We start from the raw sequence: 13,667 nt of genomic DNA, 5'->3' as shown, positions 1-13,667 counted from the left end.
ATGACTGCCTCGTAATCGTGAGAGGCTTCATCAGCAGGAGTATCTGGAGTTCTGGACTTTTTGGTTCCGTCCAGAGGTGTCAGGGAACAACACCCAAAGACCCCGGAGTTCCACCTGCCTTGGTGCGCAAATGAACAGAAACACGGGCTTCTCGATGGTGGCGTCAAAGACCAAAGGTTTATTACTGCAGGGACACAGAAGTCACAGAAACTACGCATGGGCAGTAACTAGGAGCCTGTTCAAATTGTACAAAGAGGGTTGCTCCTTATATACTAAAAATTGTGCTTCAGGCAAATATTTCACATGCTAGTACATTCCTAAACCTTTGTGTCTTAAACAATAAATATTTGGCGTTACATAGGAACTGTCGATAATATCTAATGCCAAACATCACGAAGAGGGGTTCCCACTAGTCCATCACAATCCCTTGTCAATATTGCATTCAAGAGCCGGACCGCCTCATCGTAAAGTTCGTTACCTCCCCCTAATAAAGGCCCAGAAGGAAAGGAGCAGAGCCAGGTGCAGGAGATAGAAAAAGCGGGATAAGAGATGTTTGTGGGTTGTAAATGGGCAAGGCTACCGGCTTCGGCCGTCTAATCATGATCGGGACAATGGATACGAGAACCAGTTCAGGTGGGCTGGCCTCGGGCAGAGGAGGCAGCTTTTGTCAAGTCATGCAGTTACAGCGTGTTCTGTTCTAAGATGCACGTGTCATGGAAGAGGTGAATCTCCGGCTAAGGCTACGTGTCCTTAATCGAAATGAAGTGATCAGAGGTTATTGCATATGTGAGGGCAAGAAACACAAAATGGCGGACATGATCTAAGATGGATGCCGTGGGTAGATCAGAAATGTGTTCATAACAGGAGTGCTCTTGCTCGTATCGTAGCGAAAACACCAGGATATGCTAAATGGATCATTTGCGGTTCGCTGATACTAATATTATGTATTTCCGACAAACTTGAAAACACGGGTTCAAATCGTCACGGAACCTCATATCCGTCACTTCTTGTTGAGCCTCATCACACTCCATTGCTATGAGTTTTTCGATGACCTTCCTTTTACGCTTAGGTATCTTTGTCAGATCATGGTGTGCCTCACTCTCAGACTGCCTTGGTGGTTCCCAATCGTCATCCAGATCATCAGTAGGAGGTGGGCTTGAAGAAGATGTAGACACCCCCCTTGATCTTTTCCTTGCTAGGGATGTGGAAGACAATGAATGATCATCAGGAGGAGTGGCTTCCTCAAATGATACCTCGGTTTAATTGTCAATTTCCTGATGTGCCCCTACTTCGGGAGGAACAACTATTGTGGACACTTGTGACCCTCCATGCACCCCTGCTTGCGCATCTCCTTGCGCTGCCTCTCCTTCCACATGTACGTGGGCTTGTACTACTTGCACATGTTGTTGTTGCGGCTGTGGTTGTTCAACACTTGTCAGATGAGTTACAACAACCTGTGTTGATTCAGGGACATTGCTGCTACTTTCTTGCGATGAGCCAACATCACTGGTCGATGGTGATTGAAGAAGTACACTGACTGCCTCTGAAGCACTCAAGGGCTTTGACTTAAGTTGGCGTGGTTGTGGAGGCACTGAGCCCAATGGAGCGGGGGTGCTGCTCCCAGCTTGGTCCCCAGCAGATCCCGCTGCTGCTGCAGGCGTACTTTTTTTTTTACTCCCAATAAACGCGGCGGCCGGCACACCAGCCTCCTTGGTAACTTGCTTCTTCTGCTCCTTACTAGCAACTTTCTTGCTAGAGGAGCTACGGGGAACTTTTTTTGGGGCCATCTTCTTCAGAGCAGGTCAGAACAGCAGGCCGCAGTTGCACGAGTTGCAGAGTTGTCTGAGGCCAGACGTGACGTCGCGTGACGTTATGCTGCACACACACCGCTGCAGGACTTCTTCCTGGCACTGGTGGTTCTCTTGAGTCTTGTGCACCTAAAAGCAATGGAAGACAGAGGAACATCAGTTCAGTTATACACCCCCAAAAAAATTGAAAAAAAACAGAAAAATCAGCACAATCCCATGCCCTCCATGATGTTTAAGTTCAAGACACCCCACAGAAAGACTAGGCCCATGCAAGACTCAATACCCCTGGTGAAAAGGCCACAAGTACAGCCCCAAAAAACGAAAATCACTGAAAAATCGGCATAATCCCATTCCATCCATGCCCTCCATGATGTTTCAATTCAAGACACCCCACAGAAAGACTAGGCCCATGCAAGACTCACTACCCCTTGGCATAAAGGTTGAAAAGTAGGCAAAATGGTTGCAGGCCTAACAACACTGCCTGCATTCAAAATGGCCACTTGCCTCCCAGCACATGGCCAGGGCCTGTAGCAGCACTCAAAATGGCCTCCACCCACATGGCCTGTCCCCATGAACACCCCCAAAAATCGAAAAACACAGAAAAATCAGCACAATCCCATTCCATCCATGCCCTCCATGATGTTTAAGTTCAAGACACCCCACAGAAAGACTAGGCCCATGCAAGACTCAATACCCCTGGTGAAAAGGCCACAAGTACAGCCCCAAAAAACGAAAATCACTGAAAAATCAGCACAATCCCATTCCATCCATGCCCTCCTTGATGTTTAAGTTCAAGACACCCCACAGAAAGACTAGGCCCATGCAAGACTCAATACCCCTGGTGAAAAGGCCACAAGTACAGCCCCAAAAAACGAAAATCACTGAAAAATCAGCACAATCCCATTCCATCCATGCCCTCCATGATGTTTAAGTTCAAGACACCCCACAGAAAGACTAGGCCCATGCAAGACTCAATACCCCTGGTGAAAAGGCCACAAGTACAGCCCCAAAAAACGAAAATCACTGAAAAATCAGCACAATCCCATTCCATCCATGCCCTCCATGATGTTTAAGTTCAAGACACCCCACAGAAAGACTAGGCCCATGCAAGACTCAATACCCCTGGTGAAAAGGCCACAAGTACAGCCCCAAAAAACGAAAATCACTGAAAAATCAGCACAATCCCATTCCATCCATGCCCTCCATGATGTTTCAATTCAAGACACCCCACAGAAAGACTAGGCCCATGCAAGACTCACTACCCCTGGGCATAAAGGTTGAAAAGTAGGCAAAATGGTTGCAGGCCTAACAACACTGCCTGCATTCAAAATGGCCACTTGCCTCCCAGCACATGGCCAGGGCCTGTAGCAGCACTCAAAATGGCCCCCACCCACATGGCCTGTCCCCATGAACACCCCCAAAAATCGAAAAACACAGAAAAATCAGCACAATCCCATTCCATCCATGCCCTCCATGATGTTTAAGTTCAAGACACCCCACAGAAAGACTAGGCCCATGCAAGACTCAATACCCCTGGTGAAAAGGCCACAAGTACAGCCCCAAAAAACGAAAATCACAGAAAAATCAGCACAATCCCATTCCATCCATGCCCTCCATGATGTTTAAGTTCAAGACACCCCACAGAAAGACTAGGCACATGCAAGACTCAATACCCCTGGTGAAAAGGCCACAAGTACAGCCCCAAAAAACGAAAATCACTGAAAAATCAGCACAAGCCCATTCCATCCAGTCCCTCCATGATGTTTCAATTCAAGACACCCCACAGAAAGACTAGGCCCATGCAAGACTCACTACCCCTGGGCATAAAGGTTGAAAAGTAGGCAAAATGGTTGCAGGCCTAACAACACTGCCTGCATTCAAAATGGCCCCTTGCCTCCCAGCACATGGCCAGGGCCTGTAGCAGCACTCAAAATGGCCCCCACCCACATGGCCTGTCCCCATGAACACCCCCAAAAATCGAAAACCACAGAAAAACCAGCACAATCCCATTCCATCCATGCCCTCCATGATGTTTAAGTTCAAGACACCCCACAGAAAGACTAGGCCCATGCAAGACTCAATACCCCTGGTGAAAAGGCCACAAGTACAGCCCCAAAAAACAAAAATCACAGAAAAATCAGCACAATCCCATTCCATCTATGCCCTCCATGATGTTTAAGTTCAAGACACCCCACAGAAAGACTAGGCCCATGCAAGACTCAATACCCCTGGTGAAAAGGCCATAAGTACAGCCCCAAAAAACGAAAATCACTGAAAAATCAGCACAATCCCATTCCATCAATGCCCTCCATGATGTTTAAGTTCAAGACACCCCACAGAAAGACTAGGCCCATGCAAGACTCAATACCCCTGGTGAAAAGGCCACAAGTACAGCCCCAAAAAACGAAAATCACTGAAAAATCAGCACAATCCCATTCCATCCATGCCCTCCATGATGTTTAAGTTCAAGACACCCCACAGAAAGACCAGGCCCATGCAAGACTCAATACCCCTGGTGAAAAGGCCACAAGTACAGCCCCAAAAAACGAAAATCACTGAAAAATCAGCACAATCCCATTCCATCCATGCCCTCCATGATGTTTCAATTCAAGACACCCCACAGAAAGACTCAGTCCACCCACCACTGAGTACCCCTGGGCAAACAGCCCAAAAATCGAAAATTCCAAAATTGTAGTTGCAGCAACTGTAATGCCCCAAACAAACTTACTTGTGAAATTTCTAATCCAAAAGTGATCCAAAGAAAGTCAAAAAGGCCTCAAATCCAAATATCCAGCAGCATCCACAAAAAGTAATCCTTCCAGCTCCAGATCCAAATGAAAAGTGACCAGGAGATGGACAAAGCACTGGGAGGAGCCTGCTGGACAGGAACAGGAAGTTGGAGACTGTGGGGCACTTCCTTCCTCCCACCCCCCCCTCCCCAAAATGGACTCCCCGCAAAACAAGTGCAGGCAAATGTCAACCTTAGGAGTTATTCAGAGAAAAATCATCATTTCCAGAAGGTTTATGCTGCTTGCTGGTGGATTTCTTGTGCAGAATTGCAAATTTTATATTTTCGCGAGTGCGAGATTATTCCTGCGCGCCGCATCTACAAAGTCGCAATTGCGAATTCCCGCGATACGTGAACACGGCGTACTCGCGTTGACAAACTCTCGCTGCGCAAGGTGGCAAGCCGCGATGACGTAATCGCGCTCGCCAAATTCTCGCGGGATCCCGCAGCAAGATCCAAAATGGCACAGCACTCGCAAAATATCGAGAAAAACAACTCGGCAAACGCTGAATGACGGTAAGTGAACGCCGCGCGCCGCAAAAATTTTATCACCCAGAAAAAAAATCCGCTGCGTGAGAATTTTGCGGATCTTGCGGGAAATCCGCGAATCTCGCGGATTGCGAATTTCCAGAAAATCCGCAAAATCCGCAAGCGGAGCGGATTTTACGCCCATACTTAAATCTGACCTTCACTGTGCATGAGGGCCATGCAGAGCCTTGTCTCGTTTTCTGGGATATGTGCTTAGTGCACATGTTTCAAATGTTGCAAGCTTTTTAGACATTTTTAGACCTGTTATCATTGGCTTGAGTCTCCCTTCCATTTTTTCTGATTGCCTCCTCTGCTTTTGATCTGTTTGTTGGATTTAGATGGTTCGGGCTCTGTGCCACTGCTATTCAGTGAAACAGTGCAAGTGTTCCCAATGTTGAATTGATGTATTGATTAGTGAACACATGATTGGGTTATTTGTTTTACTTGTCATACCCTAGTACAGTGTACCATGTGTGCCCAGGGCTTCTAAATACAATGCTGCTGATGGGCTTGCAGCACTGGTTGTGCCACCCACAGAAGCAGCTTGTAAAGTGTGTCTCAGGCCTGCCATTGCAAACATTCGAGCTTAGAATGCCTGGACTCAGAATTATAAAATACATCTTTTAGTAAAGTTGGTTTTATCATTCTGTGTTTTAAAATACCACTTTTAGAAAGTATCCAAGCCTGCCCATGCTAGTTTGTGTATTCCTGGTCTGGAGTTTGAGTGACAGGGGCTGGTGGATTCCAGGAGACAGGGTGAGTCAGCACAGGGCTGAATTGAGCTATCTGCATGTAGATGGGTGGGAATAGTTGCACCTGGGACCTGAATAGGGCTGTGCCTGCCTTCCACAATGCTGGCTCCACCTCCTGTGGTGCGTCTGATGTCCCTGGCCCACACTGTCAAAGGAAAGAAGGAGTATTGTTAACAAAGTACTCCAGGACTGCACAGGACTGGTTCAAACTGGGTACAGGACACTCTGCCTTCAGAGGACAAAGGACAAAGGATTTGCTTGTATAAATATTGGGGCCCAAACACCAAGACTTTAGATCACTTCTGGGATCAAGAGGACCCTTTTGCCAAGGAGAAGAACCAAGGAAGCTGCAGGAGATTGGACTGCCCCCTGCCAGTATGCTGTTTGTTGGGTTGGCCTGCAGTACTCGCTTCATTGCCAAGGAAAGGAGAAGGAACTTTTAAAAGACCTTTCATCATCTTGCAGAATATTACTCCAAGGGCTTGATTTGATCTTGCCACCTGTCCGAAGTCTCAGGGATACCAGACCTCACACCTTCTGTTTGCCTGCACCTGGAACTTGGTGTTCTACTGCTACGGAATGAATCTGCAATACGACGCCGGCGAGCAGTGCCGTAATCTGCAACAAAGTCATGAGCGCTACTCCGACTTGCAACGTAGACCCAATGCCGACTGCCGTGTCACATCGATGCCAGAGAATGATCTTGTGAGCCTGCCATAGCTATGAGCGCTGCTCCAACTTGCGATGCCAGCCCGATGCCTGCTGTCATGCCACATCTACTCTGAACCCGACATCGTTGCAGAGCTGACGTGGGTGGTCAAGAATCCATCGACATTGTGACATCGTACAGAACCGTGGTTTCAGAGCCAACGTGACTTCACCTCCTCTCGGGTCAGGATCCAACGCCTCCCCTGCCGGTCCTGAAGCATCCCAAAGCATCATCTACCCTGAAGCAAGGAACCAACGCCGTAACGCGCTAACGATGCTGCATCTCCCCGACACCGTGAGCTGTCTTTGTTTTCACTTTTCCAAGGTACTGTTCTTTGTGGGTATGTTTTGACTCAGTGGAGAAGTGTGGCTCAATGGTTAGAGCGGCAGACCCTGATGCAGAGGTTTGGCCCAGGACCAGGGTTCAATTCCCCCGCCTCGGCGGGTCTTGGGCTCAAAATAGTAGCGCGCTATACAAGTATCAATTTACATTACACTCAGTGCCCGACGCCACGCACCTCGCAGTCAGCGCCATAATTTGTGTTTTCTTTGACCTTGATGTCGTGATAACTCCCAGTGGGGTTATCTGTTGCTAAAGGCTATTTTTAAGTGAATAACTTATTTTTTAACCTATTTCTACCATCTTGGAGAATTATTATTGAGAACAGTATTGTGGATTTTTGTCGTTTCTGGTCTTGTCATAAGTCTATATAAAGAATACTTATTTTGATAAAACCGGTGTTGTGTCCATCTGCAGTGTTTTCACTGTCTTTCTGTGTGTGTTCACAAATACTTAAAACACTGTGTAGTGAAGAAGGTCCACATAGGGAGGTAGAATTTCAAGATGATTTATTTCATGAAGATAACATGTAGTAAGGTACAGGACATCATGTAGTTATGTGGTAGATCAGAGCCCCACCAGGAGCTGCCTGTCAGCTGCTCAGCCCATGACCAACTGTTGATGTTCCTTGCTCAGTCCCAACATTCCAATGAGTCAGAGCACAGGCACTGGCTGAGCAGGGCTGGTAAAAAACCTTACATTATATTATGCAGGATACTACATATCCCCTTTCGTTCTAACAGAAGCATTAAACCAATAAGATGATAACAAATAACGAGAGAGAACCAAGAAAGAGATAACAAGGAAGAACAGAAAAGGAACAGAAACAACGTCAAGGAAAGGAGTAAGCAAAGCAGCACGAAGAGACAGGTGGAAGAAAACAAAGAGGAAGAATAAGAGGAGGAAGAGAAGAGTAAAGCTGAAACCGATAGAGATAACACAAACTCCACAGACATAGAAAAGATGTGAGGAAAAAAAAAGTAACCAGAAGATGGAAACAACAAGGCGCAGAACAACACCTACGCACCAAAGATTAACGTCCGAACGCACCCACTGGCCACGCAGTCAGGAAGGGAAGAAAGAAAATGGCACAACGCACAACGGGACACCAGTCTCCACATAGATACAGGAAAAAGGGAGTAAAAGATTTACTACTGAACAGGGAAGGAAAAGAATGAAAAAGAATGAAGGAAGGCTGGAGGCAAAAGACGACAACAAGAAGTGTAGATTCAGAAACCAAGGATGACAACGTGAATGACACCACGAGGAAAGCGGCACACATGGGAAAACAGAGAAGAGGCAAAGTAGATACATACAGTATAACTAAAACGTCCCTCTATTTTCAATAACTATAACTATGACATAAATGTAAGTGTAACATTGTGTTATACAAAACATCAAAAATTTCAAAATGTAAATAGACAATCAGTCAAAGGGATTAAAACCCATGACCGTCCTCTACTTCTGTGCAAGAGTGTGAGGAGCGTTGTCAATGGGACTTAAGCCCATATGACGTCCTATTTAGGATGAGTGTGTAAACGTAAATGGGTAAAAGACCCATAAAATTGTTCCCTGTGTAAGGGTACTATGTAAATGTAAAATGGAACTGTGATCCACATGACACCTATTTCGGCAAAAGTATGTAGGCTAAAGGGGCTAGTACCCATTCCCATCCCTGTGCAGGGAAATGTAAAAAAGTAATGAATCCATAGTGGATGCACAATGAATAAATAGTGGGTATGGCATAAGTAAAATGAATAATGAGCCCCTGTAGGTGAGTGCACATGTAAGCAGAAAAGAGAAGGGCACATATGCCAACCCTGTGAAGGGAGACGTATGGTTTAGGACGTACAAGTATAAAGTGAATAAATGTGCCCCTGAAAGTGTTAACAAAAGTCCATGTGGGTAGAATGTTGAGCTGAAACAAAGCCCACCCAACAATCTCATGCAGGATAAGTGTGAGTAAAACTACTTGTGTAGAAATGTACCTAGAACCAAGGCAGGTGGACAAGGGGTATCCATAGCCACTAAAATAAACAGCGTAAACCACAAGAAAAAAAACCATTACAATCGGTGACTGTTCAAATAAATGGGCATGCTCTGTCCACTGTGCTTAATACTGAACCCATGCTTTGTGTAGCACAGATAAAATAGTGTGTATGCCAGAAAAATGGCCACGCAGAGGTCACATGTGTGCACCCTTTTTATTAAAGTTCCCAGATGCTCTCATTACAAAGAAAAGAAGACGAAGATCCCATGAGGAAAAAATGTCCCTTCAAAGTCGGAATACTGTGCGTATACTGACCCCACATAATTGGGCAAAGATGTGTACAAACCTTGAAAATAGAAGAGGCTTAAATACGATGTCACTTAACTTATTCAGAAACATGGCACGAGAGAGAAGTGAAAACATACTGCGACTATTAAAACTGTGAACACCAGCAGCATACCAAAAATGAGTAGGATCTCCTCTTTCTCGCACATAAAGCACCAGAGAGGAGGAGATAATTAGTGATGAACAGTTAATCGAGTTGACAAAACCACTGAGGTTCCTCCCCAAAATAAATTCATGGTGGTGCGTAGACGGCGCAATGCCGGGAGGCTCACTGCACGCTCAGGCGCCAAATGATGTCACCATACAGTTCTCGCACGGCGAAAGGCTGACGTCATAAAAGATCTTCGATGAGACCCGGGCGGCTGCCAGTTTGAGGTAAAATGATTGGGCATCATAATTTCAACTGTAACAAACTGTTTTAATGGCTCAACAGATGTGAGGTAAAAGAGTTAAACATGCTGCACGCTCCAGGCTGGCAGCACAGAGACCACAGAACACGTACGAAAGGTCGAATATGTCCAATAACAGTAAACACAATTTTAGGTGAAGATAATGCCAGAGCTTGATGAAAAGCGCAACGAAAGTCAGTCACAGTATGACCTTCAGTGAAAAATGACGCTTCCATTTAGCTAGACAAATGACTCGCCAGCAATGTTCCAATCCTATCAATATAAGCTTTGAATAAGGCGCCCGAAATTATCTTGGAATGGCAGGATAGAAATTCAGTACATCTTTGCTCTATGTGACAGGCACTTTAGAAATCTCCTAAAAGAAAATATCACAGGCAATGCGTTGAGGAAAAAGCAAAGGGAGGTGTAATAACGTGTAACCTTCCACACACGTGTAGCCACAAATTGTTGATGAAATACATTTTCAGAAGGAGGTAACAGCTGTGGGCTACGTAGAGGATAATAACAGTTTGTAAATTGTGTCTCAGACCTGCCATTGCAGAGCCGGTGTGCAGTCTAGCACTGCCATGTTTACTTGGTAAGTACACCCACTTGCCAGTCCCTAAACATTTCCTTTTCTTCATATCAGACACCCCTATGGTAGGCCAAAGGGCAGGGTGCATTGTAGGTATAACATAGGATATGCCCTGGTGTGTCCTGCATGCCCTAGTAGTAAATTATAGCCATGTTCGTTTTTCACTATGGCAAGGTTAACTGTTCCCCAAAGGCCATAATGGACAGTTTGATTATAACATCTTATAATCCCAAACTGACTCAGGGAACTAGGTAGAAATTCAAGTTAAGTTTAGTAAACACATTCTCTGTTTGAAAATACCAGTTTTAGAAAGTAGGTATTTTCTTGCCTAACTATCCAATCCTGCCTCTGCTAGGTTGTGTATTCCTTGTCTTTAGTTTGAGTGACAGGGCTGGGGGATTCTAGGAGACAGAGTGAGTCCGCCCAGTGGTGAATAGAGAGATCTGCATCTAGATGGGAGGGAGGAGTTGCACCTGAACCTTGAATTGGGCTGTGCCTACCTTCCACAATGCTGGCTCCACCCCCTGGGGAACGGCTGATGTCCTTGGCCCACACTGTCAAAGGAAAGAAGGAGTATTGTTAACAAAGTACTCCAGGACTGCACAGGACTGGTTCGAACTGGGTACAGGACCCTCTGCCTTCAGAGGACAAAGGATTTGCTTGTATAAATATTGGGGCCCAAACCCCAAGACTTTAGATCACTTCTGGGATCAAGAGCAACCTTCTGCCAAGGAGAAGAACCCAAGAAGCTGCAGGAGTTTGGACTTCCCCTCTGCCAGTGTGCTATTTGTTGGGTTGGCCTGCAGTGGAATCTTCATTGCCAAGGAAAGGAGAAGTAGCTTTTAAAAAAAGAGCTTTCATCATCTTGCAGAATATTACTCCAATGGCTTGGTTTGAGCTTGCCTCCCGACCAAAGTCTCAGGTGTACCAGAATTCACCCCCTTCTGTTTGCCTGCATCTGGAACTAGCGGCTTTTGTGCTACAGAAGGAATCTGCAATGCCGACACTGACTAGCGACGCCGTAATCTGCAGCAAAGTTGTGAGTGCTGCTCCGACTTGCAACGTAGACTAGACGCCGACCGCCATAATCTTTTCAAAATTCCAACTGATATATGGGCAGCTGCAATATACAGAATACTTCATCATTAACAACAGCTTTAGACCTAGAAGAAGGTCTAGTGTGGTATGTACATTCAGGATAAGTGAAAATGCACTGTCCATCATGGATAAGGAACGATCAGAAAATGTAGATTATCCCATGTCCTGCTCTGTCAATTATTTCTTTTAAAGCAAGAAAAGCAGAAAATGTTGTAGACCTATATAGATAGGTTTTGGTAAGCACCCTTAATCCTCCTAAATCCTTCTAAAGTGTCATAAATAATGAGGTGGCACTCCTTTTGGCTGATATGGAGATGTTAGGTCTGGAACAAGTAGTGATGGGCCTATGGCAAACACACTTACACACTGGCCAGACAAAGGAGGAGGCATTGATGGATAACACACAATGTAAAACAGCAAGCAAGGAGGCTAAGCCACAGCAAAGAAGACATACAGGCCCATGGCAAAAATCACACTGGCTGCTTATACAAAATGGCTGCCAGTGACACAGTCACAATAACAAGCAAGAAGGCATGGGGAACAAAGAACATATGCAGGCCTGATGGCAATTGCCCTTTTTACAAGGTTATTCCCAAATCATTTGCTCTTCCTCCTTTTATTTATTGGCTCCCACTCTTTGTTGAGGTTTCAAGAAGATACCTTTACTGGTCGTGATCGTCCGATTTTTAAAACTGCTTGAATTTACTTGGTTATCCTGAACATTTTAAAAGTAAACACTTACTTACTTGGTGTCTGTTGAAACTGCCTCTGTGGATCCTTCGCGAGCAGCATTCATAAGTCGCCTTGCATCATCGAGAAAGGCTGCATCCTCGAGTTAATTCCATTTTACTCTTCTCCGGTGGAAGACGTCTGTTTTGTCATCACGCACGTCTACATAACGCGTAATGACGCGTTGTGCGTTGTGACGTCACGGCGGCCATTTTGGCATTTTTGGTTGCTTAGATACGGAAGATAATTGCCGATTTCATCGTCTCGATGGTGGAGTTTTTCGGAGACTTCCTTCGCTTTCTGGACAAATAGTGAATCGCATTTTATTCTGTCACTAACTGTAATTTATGCCCTTTGGCCTTGTCTCTGCCTCTTCAGTTTTCCAAAGAGTCATGGAGAATGCATTTAAGGGGTTACCTGGGGTATGCATCTACCAAGATGACATCTTGATATTCACCAATAATGTGGATGAGCATGATGTAAGATTGAACGCTGTTCTAAGTAGGCTGAATGAATGTAACCTCTCTGTGAAAAAAGAGAAATATAAATTTTGTGCTAACTCCATAAATTATCTTGGTCACATGATCGATGCACATGGTGTTAGGCCAAAGGAGGACATGGTGAATGCCATACAAAAAATGTGTCCTCCCAATAACAAGGAAGAGTTGATGAAGTTCTTAGGCATGGTGGAATATTATGCGAAATTTGGTAAGAACTTTGCGGAAACCACAGCCAACATGGGGTGTTTATTAAGGGAAGGTGTTACTTATAAGTGGTCTTCTGAATGTGATGCAGAGTTTTCAGCACTGAAAGGGAGTTTGAGAAATGCTCCATCGTTACAAAGTTATGATACCTCTCTTAAAACGATTCTCACGACAGATGCTTGTGAAAAGGGGTTGGGAGCAGTCTTGCAACAATATGGTCCATCAGGATTGAGAACTATTATGTTCTTGTCTCAAAGTTTAAAGGATCCGGAGTCTAGATACTCTGTGGTAGAAAAATAAGTCTTGGGTGTATTTTGAGCAGTCAAGAAGCTTACAAATTGTTTGTGGGGTATGGAATTTAAGGCTAGGACAGATCACAAGCCCTTAGAAGAGATTTTTGAGAAGAAGGGTTTAGATTTAATTTCAGGCCGCATTACTAAATGGATAATGGGATTTCAGGAGTATTCTTTTTGTATTAAGTACATTCCGGGAGTGGAAAATAAAATTGCTGATTGTTAGACCTGTCAGCCCTAGGGTCGTCTTTCCCCATTTTTTTCGCCTTTGCCTCATTTTTCCCACCTTCTTTTTGTTGGCCTTAGGTTTCTGGGCACCTTCCCATTGCTAACCAATGCTAAGGTGCAGGTGCTCTCTTCCCCCAACATGAATGCCACTGACCCCTGCTACTGCAGCGTGGTCTGTTTAGACGCACTATAGTAGCCAGGAGCTGGCTGGATCCCCTAAACATTGTAGCAATGCCAGCCTGCCTGCCTGCCCATAGCTAGAGTCAGGGAGCTCCTGGAACCTTCCAGAATAGGGAAGTGGTCACCAACTGCCACTATAAAAGAAAAGGGAGGGAAACTTTCTAGTCAGTTGGGGCATCACTGACCTGGGGG

The 13,667-nt window shown here is 45.3% G+C and overlaps 1 protein-coding gene across 1 annotated transcript in view; it reads left to right on the top strand.

The window, feature by feature from the left end:
- Window positions 1-13,074, top strand: part of LOC147678945 (glycine N-acyltransferase-like) — a 238,623-nt gene extending 225,549 nt beyond the window's left edge. Inside the window, exon 6 of the mRNA XM_086942442.1 lies at window positions 12,449-13,074. Within this exon, the coding sequence (XP_086798568.1) occupies window positions 12,449-13,074 (626 nt within the window). The remainder of the gene's footprint in view (window positions 1-12,448) is intronic.
- The last annotated feature ends 593 nt before the right edge of the window (window positions 13,075-13,667 follow it).

This window comes from Lissotriton vulgaris, chromosome 11 (assembly GCF_964263255.1).
Source record: "Lissotriton vulgaris chromosome 11, aLisVul1.2, whole genome shotgun sequence".
In the NCBI taxonomy this organism is placed as follows: Eukaryota; Metazoa; Chordata; class Amphibia; order Caudata; family Salamandridae; genus Lissotriton; species Lissotriton vulgaris.
Note: the sequence above shows the minus strand (reverse complement) of the source record. Positions and strands in the feature narration are given on the sequence as shown.